The sequence below is a fragment of the Gossypium raimondii genome, chromosome 7 (assembly GCF_025698545.1).
Source record: "Gossypium raimondii isolate GPD5lz chromosome 7, ASM2569854v1, whole genome shotgun sequence".
NCBI classification, from domain to species: Eukaryota; Viridiplantae; Streptophyta; class Magnoliopsida; order Malvales; family Malvaceae; genus Gossypium; species Gossypium raimondii.
Window position 1 is genome coordinate 6,904,433 of NC_068571.1, and position 15,160 is coordinate 6,919,592.

General features: G+C 35.3%; 2 protein-coding genes across 2 annotated transcripts; one reads left to right on the plus strand and one right to left on the minus strand.

Annotated features, from left to right (window-relative positions):
* The first annotated feature begins 9,867 nt into the window (after positions 1-9,867).
* On the plus strand, positions 9,868-12,618 carry LOC105803037 (nudix hydrolase 10). The gene is made up of 9 exons (XM_012634981.2): positions 9,868-10,092; positions 10,530-10,759; positions 10,854-10,919; positions 11,013-11,150; positions 11,273-11,350; positions 11,424-11,474; positions 11,567-11,601; positions 11,725-11,833; positions 12,210-12,618. The coding sequence occupies exons 1-9, from the start codon at positions 9,948-9,950 to the stop codon at positions 12,396-12,398; spliced, it is 1,041 nt and encodes a 346-aa protein (XP_012490435.1). The 5' UTR covers positions 9,868-9,947; the 3' UTR covers positions 12,399-12,618.
* Positions 12,619-12,786: 168 nt separating this feature from the next.
* LOC105803029 (fasciclin-like arabinogalactan protein 2) lies at positions 12,787-14,411 on the minus strand. Its single transcript, XM_012634968.2, has 2 exons — positions 13,866-14,411; positions 12,787-13,796 (listed from the first exon to the last, which is right to left on the minus strand). Exons 1-2 carry the CDS (start codon positions 14,364-14,366, stop codon positions 13,101-13,103), a joined length of 1,197 nt encoding a protein of 398 aa, XP_012490422.1. The 5' UTR covers positions 14,367-14,411; the 3' UTR covers positions 12,787-13,100.
* Positions 14,412-15,160: the final 749 nt, after the last annotated feature.

The window sequence follows — 15,160 nt, forward strand, 5'->3', positions numbered from 1 at the left end:
GTTCTTTACAGGCGCTTAGAAAAAAAACGCCTTCAAAGACCATGTTCTTTAGCGGCGCTTAGGAGAAAAACGCCGCTAAAGACCATGTTCTTTAGCGGCGTTTAGAAAAAAACGCCGCTAAAGATCATGTTCTTTAGCGGCGTTTATTATTAAGCGCTGCTAATGAACATGAAAAATGAATTCTTTAGTGGCGCTTTTATACAAAAACGCCACTATATTTGGGATTTTTTATATTAAATTTTCATTTTTTCAGCCCTCCTGTAGCAACAAATCAAAAGCAACCAGATTTAAACCAGCCAAAAGCAATAAATTTATATAATATTTCAAATTAAACGAATAAAATAATATTAATATCAATAAATAAAAGTGAATTCATAGTATTTTTGCAAAAATGTTAAATGTTAAAATGATAACAATATTTATGTCATACACTATGAAGGCGGAAGTTGCGATTGAAACATCTTCATCACAGCCTGAAGCTGTTGCTGGAGTTCGTCGTACTTTTTGGCCTACTCTGCTTCTCTCGCTGCAGCTTCTACTTCCCTTGCTGCCGCCTCTGCTTTAAGTTGTAGCTGGAGTTCTTCATATTTCCTTTGAACCTCAACTGTGGTCGCTTGCATTTCAGCCATCTGGTCTTTCAACCTCTGAACTTGACTTGAGCTGACTCCCCGAAGCCATGTATTGGTGGGAGCTGGATCCAAAATATTGGGTTGGGCTAACAAAAGATCCTTGAAATCGAACCCGACCATACCTTTCAGGACCCAAAACTTCAGTAATAATCCGGTTATCAATGTCTTCAAGATGAACAGAACTATCACTAGAAGCAATCGCCCAGTACTCATTTTTATCCTTTAGTTTTCCTAATAAATAAATCACATAGTTAGGAGCATAATATTATATATTAAAAAACATATGCAACATAACAATAGTCGCATTACAAGCAATGAATTAAACCATTAGAAAATAAACACTAAAAATAACTAAAATAAGTCAAATCTTATTAAGTAAACGTACCATTATTTCACCAGCTTCAGGAGTCATGGGAGATCCATCTTTCTTCCTATGTGTAATTTCAAAAAGTTGAAGGCGTCCAACTTTTTGACCGGACGACAGTTCCTACAATATGGTAGTATAAATATTATTTAACAGAAAGTTATACATATTCGACAATATTAAAAAAATTAAAAATACCTCCGCCTGAGCTACACATGCAAAACTTCTCGACCCGGCTGTGTGGGTGAATTTTTGTTTCTGCCTGCTGCTTTTTCCAACTTGTTCACGATCCTACGTTATGAAATTTTTAGTACATAAATAGAAAATACTATAAACCAAAATAATTACAATAGTTTGGAAGTAGGTCATACCTCGCCTTTCTTCGAATGCCAAAATCTAACTGCATCTTCCCATTGGTACCTCAACATACCCGGCGGGACATTTTGCAATTTCTCATCTAGGGTTGTTTTTGTTTTATAATAATTTTTCTTCAAAGTACTTTTATTGTCTCTCCATCTTTTTCCCAATGCCTTTTTTACGTAAGCATCCGAGACCTCTAAAGCAAACCTCGCCTACAAAAAACAAAAAACACAAGTTAATAAATTAAATATAAATGAAATTATTTCCCAAGCATTACAGATGGCATTAACATTTTGTTACCTTAATATTATCGAGGGCTTGGTTTTTGTTGCTTTCGGGCATTTCATGCCATGACTCGTAGTTGATAGGCAACATATTTGGATTTCATGATAAAATGCCCATGTATCCTGCTAAAAGTCGAGCTTCTGATCCAACAGGCTGACCAAAACTGTTTCGTCCAACTTTGACACGCTCGACTGGATCTAACTCGTATAACTCTCTAAGTAGCGTACGTCCTCGACCTCTGCGCGTCCCACAATTTTTAGCTACAAATGGTATATTATAATATAAGAATTTGAAAAATAAATCAACTATAACAGAAACACACGCATGTAAATTAAACGTAAAATTACTTTGAACTTCAGGGATCCTCACCGTAATCGGAACATTCAAGATCCAATTCTTGTCATTGTTCAAGATACTATTTGTCTCTGTCAAGTTAGGATCATTCCTCGTAATGCTTCCCTTAGAATTTTTCTTCTAGGCATTTTATCGCAATACACATAAAATTGTTGACAACAATAACTAATTACAACAATATCGGCACATATAAAATAGTTGAAATATGTAATAAGACTAAGATTTAAATTATAATATATTACATATAAATAAACAATCGTAAAATCTTACTACATCATTATTCGTAAATATCTTCATCGGTATCCTGACGAACCCATTGAAATTGTGCACTAGTACTAGGGATATTGTCGTTTAAGTTTTGTTCTAGAAAGGGCAAAGTTTCTGATCTGTCGTCGATGTTATGTCTACTTCCACTGCCCATGTCAAAAAGTCTCTAGGGATGTTACGGAGTACAACGTACCAACCCTTATCAGTTGGATCTTTTGAGTAAAAAACTTGTTTGACTTGAGATGAGAATACATACGGCTCATCTATCAGTTGTTGTCCTGTGTGAATCAATCGGTCAAAATTCACCATTGTAAAACCAAATTGATCTTACTTAATTCCACGAGCTGTATTAACATCGGCCCAATCACCTCGAAATAAGACAACTTTCCATTTGCCGTAGTAATCCAACTCAATTATGTCAGTAAGATGTCTGAAATATTCCACATTTCCCTCGACAAGATTATTGTCCCTAGCACTAGCATAACTTGTAATTGCAAAATTGACAACTATTCCACAATTTTGCGTTCTCCTCAACCTCTCGTGATATTTTGTATGAAATCTGAATCCATTGATGAGGAACGCACTATATCTTTTAACCACTCGATTTGGACCTTGGGAGAGCCATTTAACTTCGTCGTTAACGTTCTTCCCACTCCAAACCTATTGAACGGAAAGTAAACTGAGTAATTAAAAATGTTATGAGAAAACATTATTATTTGTAAGCGGAAGCTCCAACTGCATACCGTTTGGCTTAACCATTCATAAAAAGATTCTGTAAACATCTTATTGATATCTCGATGTTGTGTTCTTCGGGAGCGCGAACGAGATCTCAATATTTGTTTGTACACACTATGTTAAAAAACTGTTCACCTTGTTAGAAGATAAATAGTTACTAGTTTGATAAATATTTATCAAATTTGTAGAACTTACTTCCGTAAAGGTTCCAATGATTCGTGGTGAAACAGAATATATCGATGTGCTTGAACCCACGATAAATGATCTAATTCTACAATTTCAACTTTGCCGATTGGTTCTCCAAAACTTTGGAACAAATAAGTATAAATATTATTTAACAGAAAGTTATACATATTCGACAATATTAAAAAAATTAAAAATACCTCCGTCTGAGCTACACATGCAAAACTTCTCGACACATTTGTGTGGGTGAATTTTGTTTTACGCATCTTTTTTTTCCAACTTTTCACGATCCTACGTTATGAAATTTTTAATGCGTAAATAGAAAATACTATAAACCAAAATAATTACAATAGTTTGGAAGTAGGTCATACCTCCCTTTCTTGAATGCCAAAATCTAACGCATCTTCCCATTGGTACCTCAACATACCGTGGGACATTTTGTAATTTCTCATCTAGGGTTGTTTTGTTTTATAATAATTTTTCTTCAAAGTACTTTTATTGTCTCTCCATCTTTTCTCAATGCCTTCTTTACGTAAGCATCAAGAGACCTCTAAAGCAAACCTAGCCTACAAAAACAAAAACACAAGTTAATAAAGTAAATATAAATGAAACTATTTCCCAAGCACTTTCTGAGATGGCATTAACATTTTGTTACCTTAATATTATCGAGGGCTTGGTTTTTGTTACTTTCGGGCATTTCATGCCATGACTTCGTAGTTGATAGGCAACATATTTGGATTTCATGCTAAAATGCCCATGTATCACCTTTAAAAGTCGAACTTACGATCCAACAGTGACCAAAAGCTGTTTAGTCCAACTTTGACACGCTCATTGGATCTAACTCGTATAACTCTCTAAGTAGCGTCGTCCTCGACCTCTGTCGTCCCACAATTTTCAGCTACAAATGGTATATTATAATATAAGAATTTGAAAAATAAATCAACTATAACGAAACACACGCATGTAAATTAAGCGTAAAATTACTTTGAACTTACATGGGATCCTCATTTGTAATCGGAACATTCGAATATCCAATTCTTGTATGCTTTGTTGATACTATTTGTCTCTGTCGAGTTAGGATCATTCCTCGTAATGCTTCCCTTAGAATTTTCTTCTAGGCATTTTATCGCAATACACATAAAATTGTTGACAACAATAACTAATTACAACAATATCGGCACATATAAAAGCAGGTTGAAATATGTAATAAGACCAAGATTTAAATTATAATATATTACACATAAATAAACAATTGTAAAATCTTACTACATCATTATTAAGTAAATATCTTCATCGGTATCTGACGAACCCATTGAAATTGTGCACTAGTACTAGGGATATTGTCGTTTAAGTTTTGTTACGGAAAGGGCAAAGTTTACGATCGTAAATCGATGTTATGTCTACTTCCCTTTGCCCATGTCAAAAGTCTCTAGGGATGTTCACGGTACAACGTACCAACCCTCATCGATTGGAACTTTTGAGTAAAAAACTTGTTTGACTTGATATGAGAATACATACGACTCATCTATCAGTTGTTGTCCTGTGTGAATCAATCGATCAAAATTCACCATTGTAAAACCAAATTGATCTTGCTTAATTCCACGAGCTATATTAACATCGGCCCAATCACCTCGAAATAAGACAACTTTCCATTTGTCGTAGTAATCCAACTCAATTATGTCAGTAAGATGTCCGAAATATTCCACATTTCCCTCGACAGGATTATTGTCCCTAGCACTAGCATAACTTGTAATTGTAGAATTGACAACTATTCCACAATTTTGCGTTCTCCTCAACCTCTCACGATATTTTGTATGAAATCTGAATCCATTGATGAGGAACGCACTATATCTTTTAACCACTCGATTTGGACCTTGGGAGAGCCATTTAACCCGTCGTTAATGTTCTTCCCTCCAAACCTATTGAGCGGAAAAATGGCGAGTAGTTAAAAATGTTATGAAAACATTATTATTTGTGGCGGAGCTCAAGCGCATACCGTTTGGCTTAACCATTCATAAAAAGATTTTGTAAACATCTTATTGATATCTCGATGTTGTGTTCTTGGGGCCTGACGAGATCTCAATATTTGTTTATACTCACTATGTTAAAAAATGTTCACCTTGTTAGAAGATAAATAGTTATTAGTTTGATAAATATTTATCAAATTTGTAGAACTTACTTAGTAAAGGTTCCAATGATTACGTGGTGAAGCAGAATATATCGATGTGCTTGAACCCACGATAAATGATCTAATTACGCAATTTCAACTTTGCGATTGGTTCTCCAAAACTTTGGAACAAATAAGTATCGGCTAAGTTATGGTCAAAATGATCCGACATTCCTATTTGATGCATTTAACCTTGTTTCAACATCTTCTAAATATCTTGAAGCGAAGGTCATACATTCCTCACTTAAGTAGCCTTCGACAATCGATCATACGGATATAAACATTGCGGCGATGAACTTTAATTTGGATAGGAACCTAAACACAATATACAACATTTCTTAATTATTGAAACTAAAGACATAGAGGTGAATGAAGGAAAATTTTAAAATTTTAATTAACACCTTTCTATGGGATACATCCATCGATAGAAAAGCAGGTCGCAAGAATTTGCTTCGATGCGGAGATGTATATTGTGTTTAGGTTCTATCCAAATTAAAGTCTTATCGATATCGAAAGAATCGATGTGAAAAGTGTCAGAAAGAATTATTGAAAGAAATTCATGAACTCATGTTTAATAAGATGTCAAAAAAATGAAAATATTTGATGTGAATTTTGTGATGAAAAGATCATGAAAAAAAATATGGGTAGAATGCTGTAAATCCGGTCAAAAGTTGGGCGCCTTCAACTTTTGAAATTACACGTAGGAAGAAAGATGGATCTCCCATGACTCACAAAATTTGGTGAAATAATGGTACGTTTACTTAATAAGATTTGACTTATTTTAGTTATTTTAGTGTTTATTTTCTAATGGTTTAATTCATTGCTTGTAATGCGACTATTGTTATGTTGCATATGTTTTTAATATATAATATTGCGTTCCTAACTATGTGATTTATTTATTAGGAAAAACTAAAGGATAAAAGGTGGAGTCTGGGCGTACGCTTCTAGTGATAGTTCTGTTCATCTTGAAGACATTGATAACCGGATTATTACTGAAGTTTTGGGTCCTGAAAGGTATGGTCGGGTTCGATTTCAAGGATCTTTTGTTAGCCCAACCCAATATTTTGGATCCAGCTCCCACCAATACATCGCTTCGGGGAGTCAGGCTCAAGCTGAAGTTCAGAGGTTGAAAGACCAGACGGCTGAAATGCAAGCGACCACAGTTGAGGTTCAAAGGAAATATGAAGAACTCCAGCTACAACTTAAAGCAGAGGCGACAGCGAGGGAAGTAGAAGCTGCAGCGAGAAAAGCAGAGCAGGCTAAAAAGTACGACGAACTCCAGCAACAGCTTCAGGCTGTGATGAAGATGTTTCAATCGCAACTTCCGCCTTCATAGTGTATGACATAAATATTTTTATCATTTTAACATTTAACATTTTTGCAAAAATACTATGAATTCACTTTTATTTATAGATATTAATATTATTTTATTCGTTTAATTTGAAATATTATATAAATTTATTGCTTTTGGTGGTTTAAATCTGTTGCTTTTGATTTGTTGCTACGGGAGGGTGAAAAATGAAAATTTTAATATAAAAATCCCAAATATAGTGGCGTTTTGTATAAAAGCGCCACTAAAGAATTCATTTTCATGTTCATTAGCGATGATTAATAATAACGCCACTAAAGAACATGATCTTTAGCGGCGTTTTTTCTAAGCGCTAAAGAACATGGTCTTTAGCGTTTTTCTCTAAGCGCCGCTAAAGAACATGGTCTTTAGAGCGTTTTTTTTCTAAGCGCCGCTAAAGAACATTGTCTTTAGCGGCGTTTTTTTCTAAGCGCCGCTAAAGAACATGGTCTTTAGCGGCGTTTTTGTTTGTAAACCATGCAAATGTTTGCGACGTTTTCATTAACGGCCTTTTTTGCGGCACTTCTGGAAGCGCCGTAAATTCCTTTAGTGGCGTTAAAAAGCGCCGCTAAAGGCCTAAAAAAACGCCACTAAAGACCTGTTTTGGTGTAGTGATTTAAAACAATGTTAAGCTTAAATAATAAATAATACTAGATTTAAAAAATATATATCGAAAATATGAACTAATTAGATTTAAATTAAACTAATAAAAATTAAATTATAATTGAAACACAATTAAAAAGTGTGAAAATAAAATAAAGTAAAATAATAGGTCAAAGATCGAATTGAAACTAAAACAAAATTAAAAGGGGAAAAAATAGAATTTAAAGAAAAGGCTAATGTGCAGCGCGCGGATATCATGAGGGATCGAAAGGGAAATATTCCCAATCCCCAAAACGCAGTGCTTAGAGTATGGATCAAAATGACACAAAAATAAAATATCTAGCTGAATCTAAAAGAATAAAAAAATCAATTTTGATGCGCTATAAAAGGCAAGGGACTAAGTGCGCAAATAACCCGCCAGAGGCCAACACGCGGACCTGGCTTGGTTCGGGTCGGGTTGGACGCGCCGGTATGGGTTTTATGACCAATACGACGCCGTTTTGAGACCACTGAGAAAGGCCTCAAACGACGTCGTTTCTGACTCAATATTAAGGCAAAAAAAACCCCTAAACTAAACAGTTTTCAGCCATTTTTAACACCATAGCCGCAAGGCTCAGAAAGGAGACCTTCCACCTTTCGTCGGACTCCGATTGCGACGGAGTGAGCGGAGGCACAGCCACCAGGTAAACCTTTCCTCTCTTCACCATTTATATATATATATGTGCGATTAATGAAATAAATAAAAAAAACAAAAGAAAAAAAAGGCAAAAAGAAAAAAAAGAAGCAAATCGCCTTCTCTAATTTTTTATTTCTTTTTCTATTGATTTCGTCTGTCCCCTGAAAATTACATTGTTTGTGGCTTTTATAGCCGATTTTACACTTCTCTGGCTACTATTTCGCTTCATTTTTGTTACTATTTCTGTTCTATTTCTTTTCCTTTTCTTGCGCTGCTGTTGTTTCCTTTTTTGTGTTGTTTGCAGGTCAATCAGTGGAGACTCGTGGCGGCGTGTGCAGTGTCTTGTGGGGCCTTGGCTGACCATGCGGCGCCCTAGGTTTCCTTATTTTCTGTTCACTGAACTTTGTTGGGCTAGGGTTTGATTTGGGTTAGGACTTTGGGCTTGTTGTTTTGTTTTGGGTTTGGGCCACATAGGCCTGCTATAATTTGGGCTATTTTGTTGTAATGGACTGTTTTTATTATTTTTTGTTTGATTTGGTTCATTTGGTGCGAGTCCGGGCTAATTGGACCTATTACATATGTTTAATGGTTTTTAGACTTGGTTTTTGGTAAAAATGAGTTTAAAGTGGTGTAAATAAACTAGGGATGAAGTTAGACTAAGATTTAGATAAAGGATGCTCATGACACCATTGTTGGATGCTTGGAGAGCTTATGAGAAAATTGAAAAAAAATAAAAATAAAACTAGATGCTTAATCATGTTTTTGGATTGCTTGAGCTTATTGGAGTCGAAATTAAAATTGAATGGAAGGATCGTGAGTTATATAAAATTCAGATATTAAACACTAAGAGTTAAAGATTATAAAAGGTATTATTATAGGTTCAAAAACTTTTCTAAAATATTTTTACATAGATTATAGATGGATAAATTAGAGATATATATCTTAACAAAATGTTGTTCAAAACTTATAAAATGTTGGATGGAAATTACATAGTCATGGAATCATAATTACGTACGAAACTTACCACAAATTCTGCTTAAATTCATATCTACGTTACTCTATACGTAGACTTCTTTTTGGTCATACGTGGATTTCAACATCGTGTTTTAAAAATTGAAAATCTATCTTATCAATTTACCTTTTATTTTCTTTTCTTAATTTGAATTTGATCAGAAATTAAGGGTCTAAATTAAATTGTAACATTTATGATAGTAAAAATGTAATTTTACTATTTTACTATTTTACATTTTATAATCTTTAAATGATTAAATTAAAATTTTATCATTTTTAGGAGGCCAAAATACAATTTTATCTTTACTAATTTAAATTTTTAAAAATTAAAGGACCTAAATGAAAAAATTTCATTTTAGGGCAAGCCCTACCTACCTCCTAGCTACACCCTTAATCATCAATCTTTTAAAAATTATTTTTATGATGAAAATAGGGACTAAAAGGTTAGTTTTTAAGCATTGTCATAACTTTCATATTTTTTTGAATTTTCATGAACTTTTTATATATTTTAATATTTTTATAATTTTTAAATTATTTATTGATATAGTATATATGATAAATAATGTCACATTAACATAAAATATATGTTGATTGTCATACATGTTGATACACCAATATCGTTAATAAAATTATCTTTTTAGTTAGCTTTACGGTTAAAAGCAAGCAATTTGCTTAAAAAAATAAAAATTAAATTGATAAAAGATGTAAATATCAAGGACTAAATGTGAAATTATACCCAAAAAAATTTTATATTTCCTCTCCTATCTTTCTGAACATTTTCCTCCCTCGTCTGATGGTTTAATATGACCGACCCGAGTCGTCTCCTATGTTCCTTCCTTTAGCAGTATCTTGCGTGGTGATTTCCTATCTTCAGAAAGTCACCGGAAGACAAAGCTGAAAACACTATAAATATATGTACTTCTGCCAACCATTTCATTTCCTCTCTATAAGGTTTGCTAATTTAAATGCAGAATCTGAGGCAACTTTACCAATGTTGCTTTATTACAAGGAAGTCCTTTCTATCGTCTTCCTCTGCACTGCTTTCTTTGATTCCCAAATATCTTTGCCTCCCAACTCTTCACCCTGTTTCTTGGATTTTTCTCCCTAAAGGTATGCACCTTTTTTTTACACAGTGTCTGTGCGGATTATCCAATTCGAAAGCAGAGGCGCAGCCAGTTGCATTATTTTGACCCCCCAAAAACAATAATCATAAATTCTTGTCCTATTTAAAATCCCAATCTTTTTAAAAGTGTTGTTTTACCCGGTAAATATATATATATATATATATATATATATATGCATGTATATGCACTTATTCAAAACTGGGATTTTACCATTTTTAAAGTTTGGTTTTAGAATGGGTCCATTTCAGCCAGCTCTGTTTTCTGAAAAAATATATATATATAAGAAGAATATAAGACAGAGTAGAGATTCTGGTCTTCAATATTTAACGGGTCGTGTCTTGGTTAGAACTTGGAACTTGGAACTGGTCTCATTGAAAACTTAATCAAAACCTGTTCCTTTTTTTTTTCTTTTAATTCCTTCAGGTCAATATAAGAGTAACTCGATAAGCTCCTCTGCGAGAAATATGTCGACTTCAACAATTGCATTAGCAATTGAAAAGCAAATGGTCCTTGAAAATGGGGTTCAACAGGTTGAATTACTTAATGGGGTGGAGGATTCATATGGTGGGATCATCCTAAACATGGAGGAACCTATGGAATCTGAGGCATTCGTCTATTCACTCAGAGCTTCAATATCACAATGGAAGCAACAGGTCAGTGATCCCATCTGTCTGTCTCTTCATCTTAATAGCTTTGATAAAGAATTTAAGTGATTTTTAAATCCGCAAACCACAAACCATTTTGCAGGGGAAGAGGGGCGTCTGGATTAAATTGCCTATTCAACTTGTTAATCTGGTTGAACCGTCGGTTAAGGTAAATGCATTGGAATTTCGATAGTTCAAGATTGGGGTTTTCTGGTTTGAGTATTGCAATGGTGGTGTAATTCATTGTTTTGGAATTTGTCAGGAAGGGTTTAGGTACCACCATGCGGAACCAGATTATATAATGCTTGTGAATTGGATCAGTAACTTTACCAATACCATACCTGAAAATGCATCACACCGTGTGGGGATTGGTGCTTTTGTCATCAATGACCAAAGAGAGGTAATCCCTTTTATTAATGGAAGATAGACCTTTTCTCTATGTCGCCATGTTTGGGTATTCTTTGTGAAAAAATTGAAAAGAACAGAAAAATCTAACATTGACCCTGACATTCTAATTTTTAGGTGCTTGTAGTTCAAGAGAATAATGGCACGTTCAAAGGCAAAGGTGTGTGGAAATTCCCTACTGGAGTCGTTAACGAGGTGAGTCAAGCTAGTAACATGGTGTTTTTGTACTTTAATCTTTTTGCCTTTAACTGAAATTTTCTGTTCACAGGGTGAGGATATTTGCATGGCAGCAATCAGGGAAGTTAAAGAAGAGACAGGGGTAAGTCAAGCAAATGGATTTTTCCTATATGAATAATTCTTAAGGTTCTCTCTTGCTACATGAGTCTAACCATAGTGTTTATTTTCTTTCAGATCGACACTGAATTTGTGGAAATTTTAGCATTTAGGTATGGCTTTTCCCTTTATATTGATTGTTTCTTGAAATGAATATGTAGTTCTTCAGGTGATTTACATACTGGGAGAGTGTTGGTTTTCTAACCTAGGTCTCTCTGATCTTTCCCTCTAAACAGGCAAAGCCACAAGTCGTTCTTCACGAAATCGGATTTGTTTTTTGTTTGCATGTTACGTCCACTCTCGTTCGACATCCAGAAGCAAGATACAGAGATTGAAGCTGCTCAGGTACATTGTCATAAACATGCATGAAAAGACTGCTAATTCTAGGAGCTTATTTGTCTATGGAAATGGTTCTTTTAATGCAAAAAAACATAATTTGATTATGGCACAACTTATAGATGAATGTCCCTGTGCTAATTCTAGGAGCTTATTTGTCGATGGAAATGGTTCTTTTAATGCAAAAAAACATAATTTGATTATGGCACAACTTATAGATGAATGTCCCTGAAATCTTGGTACCCAAGGTGAAGGCCTGACCCATTACACCGATCTTGCTGGCTTGGATTGTTTAAGTTGCCAAGAAAGATGGCCCCACTTTAACATTGCAATGCTGAGATAACAAACCAGAATTAATCTTTCCCTCTTTTGTTTTCTTTTCCAGTGGATGTCGATCAACGAATATGCAGCACAACCTTTTATCCAGAAATATGATGGCTTTAGTAGTGTTGCCAACGTATGCTTAGCAAAGTTAGAGAAGGACTACGCCGGATTTTCCCGGATTCCGACAACCACAGCTTCTGGGAAAACTAGTTACGTATACTTCAACAGCAGAGATCTGAGCAAGCTGTAAGCAGCAGTGTCAAGGTTACTGATAATGAATAAAATTCAAATTGTTTTCATGCACAAGCTGATACAATAGAAACTCAAGCTTGGTAGTATAGTTTAATAAAGCTACCTATGTATATCTTGTCATTGTCATGTTATGATTGTGATTAAGATATTATATATTCCATTCGTATTATTTAATTTCAAGGTTAATTGAATGCAGAAGTACTTGCAGTACTGTGAAATGCTGAATCAGGTTGTTATATATATAAATATATATAACATGAGGCTAGTAGTATATTAAAATTGAAAACAACAGGACATTAGAACATGGGAAGAACGAAGTTCCAGCATAGCAACTATCAGATTTTGTTTCCAGATCTAAAAGATGAGAATCATAATTATATAAGAGATTTAGAAAAAAGAAACAAAAAAGAATATTGCATTTACAGCTCAAACAAGATGCAATGTAATCTATTCTATACATTACAGTCTAATAATGACAAACAGAAATAAATAAAAAAGAATAAAGAAAATGACCCCATGCAAGTGGGATTCATCACTTATTGCTCTTTTGCTCACAAACCACCAAAGAAATTAAAAGAAAAAGAAAATTTCAAATCTCTCACATGAAATAAGGACCCATTTCTCGTTATCCAATGGCCTAAAAAGTATTGTCTCCCATACAATTTGTATCAATCTGATAAATATTTCTATATCAGTGTATTCACATCAGCAATACCCCAATGCACAGGCTCAGCATCACCATCACCAATCTCCTACCGTCCAGTCCTGCAACCCCACTGTCATTATCTGCCGTCTGATCATCAGCTGGATCACTCTCCGCTGGTGCATCGGATTCCGGTGCATCGGCTACCTTGTGTTTGGATTTGGATTTGGATTTTGATGGCTTGGGTGACTCAGCCGGCGCTTCCACTGGCTTGTACAACTCCCTGGGCAATAATACCTTGTTAATTTTGTAAACAATCAAAGGCTCTTCATCCTTCAAAGTCCCTGTAATCTTTGCAGTCATAACTTTAGTCTCCAATGTCACCACCTCGCCGTCGTTTTGAATGGTGAAATCATACTTGTTTGCTCCATCAGTGGCCAATGTGTTCATAATCCCGTTGTTGGATTTCAGCATTTGCATGGACTGATACACGGGAACGCCGTGGTACAACAGCAGGGACGCTTTCTTGGATGCTGTCAAGTTCTTGTATTTGGGCATGAAATCCTTAATAACAGGGTCGGTGGGGCAAAACACTGTTAAACCCCCATCGATGTTTTCGTTAAATGTTGCATCAGCTCCTGAAGAGATCAGCAAATCTGCAAAAGATTTGCATCCTTGCTTTGACATTATCTCTGTTAGATTAAGCTTGCTTGGCTCCGCGGTTGGGGCTTCAGCTTCAGCTGAATTCAAAACCTGAATCAAAAGTGAACATTAGCTAATCACCAATGTAAGAACTAAGAGCAATTGATAAATATAATATACCTGACTGATTTGTAAGACAGAGATGTTGTAAGGAATCTCTGCAACGGACTTAACGTAAACAGCATCGAGATTTCCATCGTTGTTTTCAGCCCCGAAGCCGACTTTTCCGCCTTTGAGATCAGTGATGTTGATGTAGCCAGAGGAACCAGGAGCGGCGCCACTAGCCTGGAACATGGTGGACGTCAAAGCAGTTCCATTGGTAATCTGGTGAAGCTTCTTGGAACCGAAGTAGTCGACGAGGACATGGAGAGAGAGGACGTTCTTGAGGGTGTAGAGGGAGAGTTGTTTAGACAAGAGAGATGACATGGCAGCATTGTTGAGGGCCAGAACAGTAATGGTTTCGCGTCGGTTGATCTCGGAAGCCAAATGAGTGAGGGTGAGGTAGTGGTTGAAGGTGGAGAACTCAGGGTGTTTGGCGAGTATGCGTGTGATGTTGTGTGCATTTGAGGTGGAGAAGAGGAGGAGGAGGAGGAGGAAGAGGGCGGTGGTTGCAGGTGACATGGTGGGTTGGGAATGGAGAAGATAGGAGAGGGTTGGATCTAGGGAAGATATGATGGTGTTCGTGTATAAGTAGAGAGTGAGGGGGTTGCCTCATGACTGCCAGCTAATCAATGGCTGGGATTGGACCCACATATAAAAGTGGGTCCCTTCTCCTCCCTTTAACGGCTACCCATTCCTTTCTTGCTTCACTCCAAAAGTCAATATTAGGAAACCCCTTACTTCAACCAAAGAACCTACAAGCAAGTTGATACAAGTCAGATCCGTAAATGCATTTTCATTTTTTATATTTTAAAATAGAATTACTTTTTAAAATTTTTAAAATTTTACATAATTAATTTAAGTTATTATAGACACAGAGAAAATTTTAAAATGATTATTTATAACTTTTTAAATAATTTATATAATTGAGTTTTAATTAAAAAAATATTAAAACTTACCCATAAAAAAATTAGAAGAATCTGTCAAAATTTTTGAAAAAGAATTATTTTATATAAAAATAAATGGACCTCTCTGCACCTACTAAAACCTATAAATCATTAACCCTTTCATTTTCCTTCAAGACTAGTCACTTTACTATCAAATTTCTTTTAGGGTGAGTTTGGATGGGCGGTGTGTTTACCTGCGATTAGTGTAAAAACAGCTACTGTAGCGATACTGTAGCGTGAGACAAAAAGTAAGCTAAACGCACCACACCGCACGCAATCGCCCATCCACACCCACCCTTAGTCTCACTCTTTCGGAATTTTTATAAGATACCTATTCAATCTTTCAATACTTTCATATTGGTCTCTATA

What these genes read in the sequence shown, in the direction of transcription:
- LOC105803037 (XM_012634981.2), top strand. Translation starts at nt 9,948, where the DNA reads ATGCAGAATCTGAGGCAACTTTACCAATGTTGCTTTATTACAAGGAAG. An exon ending in GTGGAAATTTTAGCATTTAG is followed by an intron (nt 11,602 to 11,724) that starts GTATGGCTTTTC and finishes CCCTCTAAACAG; the next exon opens with GCAAAGCCACAAGTCGTTCT. An exon ending in CAGAGATTGAAGCTGCTCAG is followed by an intron (nt 11,834 to 12,209) that starts GTACATTGTCAT and finishes TTTCTTTTCCAG; the next exon opens with TGGATGTCGATCAACGAATA.
- LOC105803029 (XM_012634968.2), bottom strand. Translation starts at nt 14,366, where the DNA reads ATGTCACCTGCAACCACCGCCCTCTTCCTCCTCCTCCTCCTCCTCTTC. An exon ending in CTGTCTTACAAATCAGTCAG is followed by an intron (nt 13,797 to 13,865) that starts GTATATTATATT and finishes CTTTTGATTCAG; the next exon opens with GTTTTGAATTCAGCTGAAGC.